An 11,831-nucleotide genomic window follows, 5' to 3' on the forward strand; every position below is an offset into this window, starting at 1 on the left:
TATGCATGTATAAAAGAAATGAGGGTTCCCACATGGAGAAATCACAGAATGATCTCTCTCAGTGTGACCACATCCTCTCCCTGCCTCTTGATTTGTTCATCTATAAAAAAGAAAACAGGCCAGGAAACCAAGGCCACTTCAACTCTAACGTAGTCTATCCTTGCCCCATCTGGGTGTGACCTTAGTTAACAACCTGGTCCTCTACCAATGTGTCAACCCTAGCAGCCTGTTCTAATTAAGGCAGGAGCTAGTACCAGAAGTGGGCTTCCCAGGTGGCCCTAGTGATAAAGAACCTGCTTGCCAATGAAGGAGATTTTTTCTTTTTCCCAATGAGGAGATTTAAGAGATGCTGGTTCCATCTCTGGGTTGAGAAGATCCCCTGGAGGATCGCATGGCAATCTACTTCAGTATTACTGCCTGGAGAATCCCATGGACAGAGGAGCCACATGGGCTACAGTCCACAGGGCCCCAAAGAGTCGTACAGGACTTAGCACTGTGTCAGAAGTAGCTTGTCAAGATGAAAAGGGTACTGCCCCCAAACCAAGGTCGCTGCACTCAACCCCCTCCCGGTCAGAAGCGTCGTCTTCAGGTAAAGGCCTCGCTTACAAGCGCTCTCGTCCGCTGTGGGCTGGGTTCCGTCAAGCAAGAGCCGGCCGTCGGCTGTGGGACGCGGATCCCCGGGCCCCGACGGGACCTCTCGCGGGCGGGGCCGGCACCACAAAGCCCTTTATGGAGGCTCTGGCCTGACGCGGGGCCGCCCGCACCTCCAGGCGCGGAAGGAGGCCCGTGCCCGCGGCCATGGGGGACTAGACGGGCGCGCGCTCGGCCCTCGACCCACGGGGGCCCCGCGACCCTCCCACACCCCAGCGCGGGTAATCGGGCGCCGACTTCCTCTCGCGGGCACCACTCTCGCGAGGCCTAGGCGGAGTGGCCGCGCCCGCCGCGTGTGTGGCGTGGGTGGGAGGAGGGGCGGGGCTAGGCGTGGATGGGGATGGCGCGCGGAGGGTCAGCCCCGCCCCCTCCCCGCAATCTTCCTTCCCGCTTCCCCGCTCTCCTCTCTTCCCTCCTCTTTATCCCCTCTTCCCTCCCTTCTTCATCTCTCCTCCCCAGCCCGGGCTCGGGAGGACCCGGGTCCTCCCGGGATCTGCGCATCCAGCGGGGAGGACACCCATCCCGAAGCCTGAGCTGGAGGAGGCATGGGAGTGGTGCATGAAGTGGGTCATATTTTAAGCGCAGATTTTTGCAAAAGGGAAAACCTGGGACGAAGGTCTGCATTCTTTAAGAGGGCTTGCGGATGGAGGACGGAAAGTCCCTGTGCCCGCCCGTGTTTTGTGGCTTAACACTGTCACGTTTGAGACACGTTTTGGTGTTGAGGTTTTTTGAGCCCATTTGGCAGGCTTTAGGCAAGGACAGAATACGGGGCCAGAATGCTGATGCTGTTTACCTTTCATTTTCTCCTAATGGCAAGAAGTGATAAAATGAGTTCGTGGAAAATAGAATATAGAGGTTCAGTTCATGAACATCGGTTAGGGAGGTGCTTAGCTTCAGACTTTTTTTTTTTTTTCCCCTGGATCTTTTTTATTATTTGGATATTAAAATAGTCAAGTGAAAATTTTATCTTAATTAGGTGCGTTGCAATCATTTCAGGCAAAGTGAACAAGAATATCTGAGTCATTACATCAGGCACCTGTATTAGGAAATTGGACTGTAATAATTCACCATGGCTTATGGCTTGCAAAGAAAGAATGGAGTAGAAAAGCTTTTGCGCTGCAATTGTTATAAAGTGTAAGTATTTTTATCAGGTAAGCACTGACTCAAGGGTGAGGGGGGGAGTCCTTGTTAAATAAAAGTACTGGACATCCTTATGTTCCCCTGAGATACTGGACTGTATGAGGCATTTTCTGGTGCCTGGATACTGATTTTTTAAAAGGAAAATGCTTTTTTTTTTTTTTTTTAGGAAAATGCTTTTATAAGGATTGTTAAGTATTCTTACTTGGTTTTTTACAACAAAACAAATTTCAAATGGTAATATGATCAAAGTCCCTCAGTCATGTAGTAAGGAAGTGACAAGGATAGAAGTCTGAGTTTTCTTACTCCAAAGCAACATTTTCTACTACTGACAACAACCTTGAAATACCTCTTTAGATAGTGTAAATCTAACTAAAAATGCCTTGGTGTCTGATACATCTTAACAGAACATTTGATTAACTGGTACAGACAGTCAGTTTTGCATCCTGTGTATTTGGTGGGTAGTAAAGAATCTGCCTGTAGTGCAGGAGACCTGGGTTCGAGTCCTGGGTTAGGAAGATTCCCCTGGAGAAGGAAATGGCAGCCCACTCCAGTATACTTGCTTGGAGAATCCCATGGATAGTGGAGCCTGGCAGGCTACAGTCCATGGGGTCGCAAGAGTTGGACACGACCTGGTGACTAAACCGCCACCACCACCACAAGTGGACAATATGGGCTTTCCAATCAAGAATACTGGGCTCTAGAAATGTAAATTGGTACAGTCACTGTGGAGAACAGTATGAAGGTTCCATAAAAAACTAAAAATAGGGCTACCATATAATCCTGCAGTCTGACTCCTGGGCATACAGCTGGAGAAAAACATGATCTGAAAGGATACGTGCACTTCAGTGTTCACTGTAGCACTGTTTACAATAGCCAAGACATGGAAACAATCTAAATATCCACTGAAAGAGGAATGGATAAAGAAGATGTGGTCCATATACACTCAGCCATTAAAAAGACTGAAATAATGCCTTTTGCAACACCATGGATGGATCTAGAGAGTATCATGCTGAGTGAAGTAAGTCAGACAGAGGAGAAATGTGTATGACTATCCCTATACGTGGAATCTAAAAAGAAATAAACTTACTTACAAAACAGAGACTCACAGACTTAGAAAATGAACTTATGGTTGCTGGGGTGGGGAAATTGAGGGGGGAAGGGATAGTCAAGAACTTTAGGAAATACTTCATGTATACACTGCTGTATTTAAAATGGATAACCAACAAGGACTCACTGTTAGCAAAAGGAACTCTGCTCATAAAAAACACAAAAAACAAAAAACCAACCCTATAAAGAAAACCAGGGCTCAAAGCCTGGCTCTGCCCCTGGCTGCCCATGCTGCCTTGAGTAAATTACTTAACTTCTCTGTGCCTTGGCTTCCACATCTGTGAAATGGACAGATCAATACCAACCCATATGGTATGGAATACAAATGCAGTAATGTAGGTAAGGTACTTGTATGTTGTCTGAAATAATAGTAAACCCATAGTGAACATGGGTTGCTACTACATGAGAGTTTCACTCTGTAGTACTGTTGTGCTACCTTATTTTAAATTTTTGTTTTTTTAACCCCTCTGCCACAATCTATGACATATTTATCATTGTGAGTCAATTGAATTTTACTTTTTGACAATATTCTAAGAAGGAAATGGAGACATTTCACGGGGTCATAAAACTAGAGTTACGGAAAAACTCATTATTGCACTCTGCTTGGATCTGTTAGTTCAGTACGACTTTAGACCTTGAACTATAGGCAAATAGCCACTACAGTCATTGTTGCAAGCATAATTTTTATAACAAAGATATTCCTGTATTTGGAGAATGATTTAAAGCACTGTTTCTGTGGTTTTGACTATATAGCATTTTGTATCATGAATCAGTTCAGTTCAGTCGCTCAGTTGTGTCCGACTCACTGTGGTTTTGGCTATATAGCATTTTATATCATGCATAGTGTCTGCAAAACCAGTGTCTTCTCTGTCAGTCTCACAAGAAAGTATTTGATATCATTCTGTTTATAAGAGCAACTAAATTAAGAGGAATACAATGGTGTTCTTTGTCACTCAGTCGTGTCCAACTTTGCGACCCCATGGATTGTAGCCTCCCAAGGCACCTCTGTCCTTGCGGATTCTCCAGGCAAGAATACTGGAGTGGGTTTCCATGCACTCCTCCAGGGGATCTTCCCTGGCTTTATATGCCAATTTTTTCCCATCTGAGCCACCAGGAGGCCCAAGAACATTGGAGTGTGTAGCCTATCCCTTCTCCAGGGGATCTTCCTGACCCAGGAATCGAACTGGGGTCTCCTGTATTACAGGCAGATTCTTTCATTTGCTCAGGCAGTTTTTCACTTTGGGCTTTTTTTGGTTAAGTAATTTTAGAAGATCAAAGCCATTTGACATTTTTATTTTCAAATGCTTTGAAAGGAGAATAAAAATATTATTTCTCATATCTCCATTCCTATCCCTATACTACCTGCCCAATCCCACTCAGGTAAAATGTTTTATGTTTTCCTACAACTTCTGTCTCTTGTATGTGATACACATACATACATATATGTATACACACACACATTTTTACACATGGGATTATACTGAACTTTACTCCCTCCCCTACTTTATCTTGTGTAGCCTAGTGGTTAAGAGCATAGATTCTAGAATCTGATTTTCTGAGTTGAAATTTCAAACCCAAGCCTTGTGATCTTGAGTAAATTGTAGATTTTAGATATTTACGTCTTAGATTTTAGAACACTTTTATTCTTTTAGTCCATATTGCCATCAGTGTCTCACCTGTATTCACATCATTTATATAAACCTGTATTATGCATATGTGCATACATATATGTATATACACACTTCTATATAGGTATACATAGATATATTTGTACATGCATTAAAATTTCAAACCCAAGCCTTGTGACCTTGAATAAATTTTTCTCTGCTCCTGCTTCCCAACCTGTAAAATAAGCATAATAGCACCTTGCCTACTTCATAGATTACTGTGGCAATTAAATGTGTTTATATATGTAAACTGATTAAAAGAGTATCTAGCATGTAGTAGGTGCTAGATAAACATTAACTGATTGCTCATCTTTCCAAATCCATAGATAAGGATAAACCTCATTCTTTCATTACATATGTGTACTGCAGTTTGGCCAGGCTCTTCTTGTAGACATTAAGACTACTTTGTGAGGTTTTTGGGATAAGCAATGCTTCACTGAAGATTCTTGTAAATACATCTTTGTGTATTTGTTCAAGTGCATTTATAATAATTGCAGACTTCAAGTCACTCCTTAAGGTTAGATGATAAAGTAACAAGGAAGTTGGTGGAGGAAGACAGATGGCATGTATGTAATAAGCTCATTTCTCCTACCTATACCAAAGCAGGTCTTGCCCCTTTCCTCATACATATGAATTCACATTGACTGTAGCTGAGAAACGTAGCTGATACTTAAAACTTCCAAAGTAGGATGCATGAAACAATCCATTGAAATTTCATTGTGATTATTTTTAAATCCTGTAGTTTGGGATTTCGTTCCTTTCTCCTGTTTTCTAAGGATTCTGTTGATACTTCTAAATACACCTGGGTTACATCTCAGCTCTGGTTCTCAGTTAACTTCTGAGTCTTTGTTCCCTTGTCTTACCTCTGGGTGTTGTAAAAATTAAAATCAGATCATGGACTTCCCTGGTAGTCCAGTGGCTAAGACTCCATGCTCCCAATGCAGGGGGTATGGATTTGATTCCTGGTCAGAGAACTAGATCCCACATGCCAAAACTAAGAGTTTGCATGCTGCAACTAAGATCCAGCACAGCCAAACAAATACATATTTCTAAAAAATAAAAAAAAATCAGATCACACACTCAAAGCTTTACTGTATGCCAAGCACCATATTCAGTATATTCCATTTGTTCCTTCCCTAATGTGGTCATATTTTTGATCAACCAAGAAAGACTTGGAGCTTACAGTTTTTAACTACATCCTCTTTAAAGACATGGAAAGATTGGATTGACTTCATGGAGGCTGTTTTTTGAGCTAAAGTTCCTATCATTATAATTTATGGTTATTTTTCAATGTATTAATATTTCTACATTGAAAGATTATAAGATGTTGATTTAAGGCTCCTTCTCCTGGCTAGATTTGCAACTCTGGAAAATCCTGAATACTCCTCTGCAAACCAAAATCTCTAGTGGAAAATGGAACTGAGAATCCAAATGTCTTATCTATATCCTGTTATCGATCTCAATAAATGTTTATTGAATGAGTTAATTTTTGCCCCAGACAGGAACCCTGGGAACTTGCACTACTCACAAAGACGTGGTACACGAAACTAGCCAACATCAAGTTGCCTTTCTTGGAAGAAATTGCATTTGGTAGCTGTGTACACCTCAAAAAATGTAAAACCATTAAGGATGGTCTGCTCCCTTCAGCAGAATGTAAGTTCTGTAGGAACAACTTTAATAAATTGCAAATTTTTTGTGTTATTTTGATTATTAGACATGTGTTTAAATCTGCTCATTCACACTCATGCTCCCTATCTATGTAGCCCTGTCTTCTTGTTTAGTATTCAAGAATGTGGATTTTTCTGTGTGATAAATATTCATCTTGGACCAAGCTATGCCTGGTAAAAAATGTCAGTTGGATTGCTTCGTGTATTTTATTTTTCAGCCATCCGATGTGAAAGGGAGTATGAAATGAAGCGCTTGAATAACCTGAAATGTCAGGAAAATGAAGTCAAGAAAATTCAGTTTTCCCTAAGGGAAAGGCCAATTGGTTTGAGAAGACCTCTTCCACCTAAGTGACTGTCATCTCACTGTTGAATCTGTTCTCTGTGGTTTTTGCATCCAAAGAGGATGAAGGACTCTGACCTTTCCCTGTGTGCAGTCGGATGCATACACCTGAATGCCCCCTGGTGGATGAACCAGCTCCTGTGGGTTATCGGACAGCTCTTAGCCGACAGCTCTTAGCTGACAGCTCTGAAAGATCTGTGTCCCAGCCACGTATTTGTACCATTGTATCACAGGCAACAGCAGTGTAAGTAGATGAAAATGTTGCTGGCATTGAATCACTTGTGCTATTCATTTTGATTTTTGTAAAATTGCACCAAGGTAAGGGGAAACTCCTTGTCAGAGGCGTTGCCCCCTGCCCCCAAGAGACATTATTTTGAAGAATATTTTGAATTTTCATCTTTCAGACCCCCAAGGAGGTGCCAAAAAAGGAGAGAGACAAATTACTTTTAAAATCTAAAAAAAATTTGTTAAAAATTGTGGGTTTCATTTTAATAACCTAGTTTCCAGTTTTCATTGAAACATCATTTATTATTCTCATGTGGTACTTTATTTTTTAAAAAGTATTTATTTGATTGTACCAGGTCTTAGTTGCAGCATGTGGGATCTTTTAGTTGTGGCATGTGGGATCTATTAATAATTCCCCGACCAGGGGTCAAACGTGGCCCCCCCTGCATTGAATGGAGCATGGAGTCCTGGCCACCGGACCACCAGGGAAGTCCCTCTCATGTGGAACTTTAAAGTGGCAAGTTTAAAGTTTTTGTTCTCCAAAAAATCATCTTTTTCCTTTTGTCTATTTTCATACTGTCTCTCTGGGATGCCCTCTGGAGCATGTGGAATGCACAATACATATGTGAAAATGACATGAAAATACAAAGACAGCATCTGTGAGGAAAACTCACTTGTACAGAGTGGTTGGAGAATGGGGAATTGATTAACTGGAAAGAATTGGATTTGCATGAGCCAATTTTCCTAAAATTTGAATCCAGTAAAGTATACTTGGATATGAACGCTATATTTAAGCACAATTAAGTGTTTATAGTAGGCTTCTCAGGTGGCTCAGCAGTAGAGAAACTTCCTGCCAATGCAGGAGACCTTCGTTTGATCCCTGGGTCGGGTATATCCCCTGGAGAAGGAAATGGCAACCCACTCCAGTATTGCAGGGAAATGCCATGGACAGAGGAGTCTGGTGGGCTACAGTCCATGGAGTTGTGAATGAGTCAGACATGACTTAGCGACTCAACAATAATGAACAGTATTGTTCGTGTGCAGTGTGCAGTATTTAGCAACTGAGTTCAGTCTGGTTGCTCAGTCATGTCTGACTCTTTGCAACCCCATGGAATGCAGCATGCCAGTCTTTCCTGTCCATCACCAACTCCTGGAGCTTGCTCAAACTCATGTCCAGTCAGTAATGCCATCCAACCATCTCATCCTCTGTGGTCCCCTTCTCCTCCTGCCTTCAGTCTTTCACAGCATCAGGGTCTTTTCCAGTGAGTCAGTTCTTCGCATCAGTGGCCAAAGTATTGGAGCTTCCGCTTCAGCATCAGTCCTTCCAATGAACATTCAGGACTGATTTCCTTTAGGATTACTGGTTTGATATCCTTGCAGTCCAAGGGACTCTCAAGAGTCTTCTCCAATAAAAAAAGAAGAAGAAAAAAAAAGAGTCTTCTCCAACACCACAGTTCAAAAGCATCAATTCTTCAGTGCTTAGCTTTCTTTACGGTCCACATTTCATATCCATACACGACTGCTGGAAAAACCATAGCCTTGACTAGATGGACCTTTGTTGGCAAAGTAATTTCTCTGCTTTTTAAAATACTTTCTAGGTTGGTCATAGTTTTTCTTCTGAGGAGCAAGAATCTTTTAATTTTATGGCTGCAGTCACCATCCTCCGTGATTTTGGAGCCCAAGAAAAGAAAGTCTGTCACTGTTTTTATTGTTTCCCCATCTATTTGCCATGAAATGATTCGACCGGATGCCGTGATCTTCGTTTTTTACATGTTGAATTTTAAGCCAGCTTTTTCACTCTCCTCTTTCACTTTCATCTAGAGGCTCTTTAGTTCCTCTTCACTTTCTGCCATAAGGGTGGTGTCATCTGAATATCTGAGGTTATTGATATTTCTGCTGGCAATCTTGATTCCAGCTTGTGCTTCATCCAGCCCAGCATTTCTCATGATGTACTCTGCATATAAGTTAAATAAGCAGGGTGACAGTATGCAGCCTTGACGTACTCCTTTCCCAATTTGGAACCAGTCTGATGTTCCACGTCCAGTTCTAACTGTTGCTTCTTGACCTGCATTCAGAGTTCTCAGGAGGCAGGTCAGGTGGTGTGGTATTCCCATCTCTTTAAGAATTTCCCACAGTTTGTTATGATCCACACAGTCAAAACTTTGGCATAGTCAATGAAGCAGATGTAGATGTTTTTCCAGAACTCTCTTGCTGTTTCTGTGATCCAACAGATGTTGGTGATTTGATCTCTGTTTCCTCTGCCTTTCCTAAATCCAACTTGACCATTGGAAGTTCTTGATTCGTGTACTGTTGAAGACTTGCTTGGAGAATTTTGAGCATTACTTTGCTAGCATGTGAGAGGAGTGCAATTGTGAGTAGTTTGAACATCCTTTGGCATTGCCTTTCTTTGGGATTGGAATGAAAGCTGACCTTTTCCATTCCTGTGGCCACTGCTGAGTTTTCCAAATTTGCTGGCATATTTGAGTGCATCACTTTCACAGCATCATCTTTTAGGATTTGAAATAGCTCAACTGGAATTCCATCACCTCCACTAACTTTGTTCATAGTGATGGTTCCTAAGGCCCACTTGACTTCGCATTCCAGGGTGTCTGGCTCTAGGTGAGTGATCACACAATCGTGGTTATCTGGGTCATTAATATCTTTTTTGTATACTTCTGTGTATTCTTGCCATCTCTTCTTAATATCTTCTGCTTCTGTTAGGCCTGTACCATTTCTGTCCTTTATTGTGACCATCTTTGCATGAAATGTTTTCTTGGTATCTCTAATTTTCTTGAAGAGATCTCTAGTCTTTCCCAGTCTATTGTTTTTCTTCTGTTTCTTTGCATTGATCACTTAGGAAGGCTTTCTTATCTCTCCTTGCTATTCTTTGGAACTCTGCATTCAGATGCTTATATCTTTCCTTTTCTCCTTTGCCTTTCACTTCTCTTCATTTCTCAGTTATTTGTAAGGCTTCCTCAGACAACCATTTTGCCTTTTTCCATTTCTTTTTCTTGGGGATGGTCTTGATCAGTGCCTCCTGTACAATGTCATAAACCTCCATCCATAGTTCTTCAGGCACTCTGTCTATCAAATCTAATCCCTTGAATCTATTTGTCACCTCCACTGTATAATTGTAAGGGATTTGATTTAGGTCATACCTGAATAGTCTAGTGGTTTTCCTTACTTTCTTCAGTTTGAGTCTGACTTTGGCAATACGGGGTTCATAATCTGAGCCACAGTCAGCTCCCGGTCTTGTTTTTGCTGACTGTATAGACCTTCTCCATCTTTGGCTGCAAAGAATATAATCAGTCTGATTTTGGTGTTGACCATCTGGTGATGTTCATGTATAGAGTTTTCTCTTGTTTTGTTGGTAGAGGGTGTTTGCTCTGACCAGTGCGTTCTCTTGGCAAAACTCTGTTAGCCTTTGACCTGCTTCATTTTGTACTCTAAGGTCAAACTTGCCTGTAACTCCAGGTATCTCTTGACTTCCTACTTTTGCATTCCAGTACCCTATAATGAAAAAGACATCTTGTTTGAGTGTTAGTTCTAGAAGGTTTTTTAGGTTTTCATAGAACCATTCAACTTCAGCTTCTTCAGCATTAGTGGTTGGGGCATAGACTTGGATTATTGGAAATGAACAGGAATCATTCTGTCATTTTTGAATTGCATCCAAGTACTGCATTTTGGACTGTTTTGTTGATGATGAGGGTTACTCCATTTTTCTAAGGTATTCTTGCCCACAGTAGTAGATATAATGATCATCTGAATAAAATTCACCCATTGCAGTTGATTCCTAAAATGTTGATGTTCACTCTTACCATCTCCTGTTGGACCACTTCCAGCTTAGAGAGTCGTGTCTGGCTCTTTAGCGACCACATGGGCTGGGCCCGCCAGGCTCCTCTCTCCATGGGATTCCCAGACAAGAATACTGGACTAGGTAGCCATTTCTTTCTCCAGGGGATCTTCCCAACTCAAGGATTGAACCTGCATCTCCTGCATTGGCAGTCAGGTTCTTTACCACTAAGCCACCTGGGAATTGCTTTTCAATGTATTTATCACTCAGTCAACCCCAAGCTCTTTGCCAGTTGTTAATGTTCTTAGAGCATTCCTATATAGTCTATCATTTCATCCTCCTGAGAAGTCCTCTGAGAAAGACTTGCTGTAACCTGAGCTGTTAATTTGTACACTCAGAACTGGCTCTCCTATGGTTTCTACATTACCATCAGGGGGATCCATTTCATATTCTTTAGTGTAGGTGCTTCTGTTTCCTATGTGCCTCATCATCTTCTTTCTTGCTTTATTCCTTTGTTATCATGGAATATGTCCCCCAGTAGTAACCTGGGAAAGGGTGCATATGGGTAAAAAATTTAAGGTTTTAGTGTCCAAAGTCTTTAGTTTACTCAGACTTCATTGATAGATTGCCTGGGTATGGAATTCTAGGTTGCAAATATATTCCTGTAATATTTTGAGTGTGCTTATTTATGTCTGACTCTTTGGGATGCCATAGACTGTAGCCTGCCTGGCTCATCTGTCCATGGAATTTCCCAAGCAAGAATACTGGAGTGGATTGCCATTGCCTCCTCCAGGGGATCTTCCCTACCTAGGGATCAAACCCAGGTCTCTTACAGTTTAAAGGCCTTGTTTAATTCTGTTTAGTTTTTAATATTGTTAACGAGCATTTCTTTTTATTTTTTTATTTTTCTTTTTTTCATTTATTTTTATTAGTTGGAGGCTAATTACTTCACAACATTGCAGTGGGTTTTGTCATACATTGACATGAATCAGCCATGGAGTTACATGTATTCCCCATCCCGATCCCCCCTCCCACCTCCCTCTCCACCTGATTCCTCTGGGTCTTCCCAGTGCACCAGGCCCGAGCACTTGTCTCATGCATCCCATCTGGGCTGGTGATCTGTTTCACTATAGATAATATACATGCAGTTCTCTCAAAACATCCCACCCTCGCCTTCTCCCACAGAGTCCAAAAGTCTGTTCTGTACATCTGTGTCTCTTTTTCTGTTTTGCATATAGGGT

At 41.8% G+C, this 11,831-nt stretch overlaps 1 protein-coding gene across 2 annotated transcripts; it reads left to right on the plus strand.

Annotated features, from left to right (window-relative positions):
• Positions 1-475: 475 nt before the first annotated feature.
• Positions 476-6,593, plus strand: C6H4orf36 (chromosome 6 C4orf36 homolog). Of its 2 annotated transcripts, none has more exons than XM_043906247.1 (4): positions 476-589; positions 1,648-1,785; positions 6,064-6,218; positions 6,451-6,593. In XM_043906247.1, exons 2-4 carry the CDS (start codon positions 1,721-1,723, stop codon positions 6,582-6,584), a joined length of 354 nt encoding a protein of 117 aa, XP_043762182.1. In that variant the 5' UTR covers positions 476-589; positions 1,648-1,720; the 3' UTR covers positions 6,585-6,593. The 2 variants fall into 2 exon arrangements, with proteins under 2 accessions (XP_043762182.1, XP_043762181.1); XM_043906246.1 differs by lacking the exon at positions 476-589 and adding an exon at positions 1,045-1,214.
• Positions 6,594-11,831: the final 5,238 nt, after the last annotated feature.

This window comes from Cervus elaphus, chromosome 6 (assembly GCF_910594005.1).
Source record: "Cervus elaphus chromosome 6, mCerEla1.1, whole genome shotgun sequence".
Taxonomy (NCBI): domain Eukaryota; kingdom Metazoa; phylum Chordata; class Mammalia; order Artiodactyla; family Cervidae; genus Cervus; species Cervus elaphus.

Excerpts from the sequence above, each read along its gene's own strand:
- C6H4orf36 (XM_043906247.1), top strand. The coding sequence starts at position 1,721 with ATGGCTTATGGCTTGCAAAGAAAGAATGGAGTAGAAAAGCTTTTGCGC. Across the intron at positions 1,786-6,063 it reads CGCTGCAATTGTTATAAAGT|ACAGGAACCCTGGGAACTTG; the intron begins GTAAGTATTTTT and ends TTTTTGCCCCAG. Across the intron at positions 6,219-6,450 it reads TCTGCTCCCTTCAGCAGAAT|CCATCCGATGTGAAAGGGAG; the intron begins GTAAGTTCTGTA and ends TTTATTTTTCAG.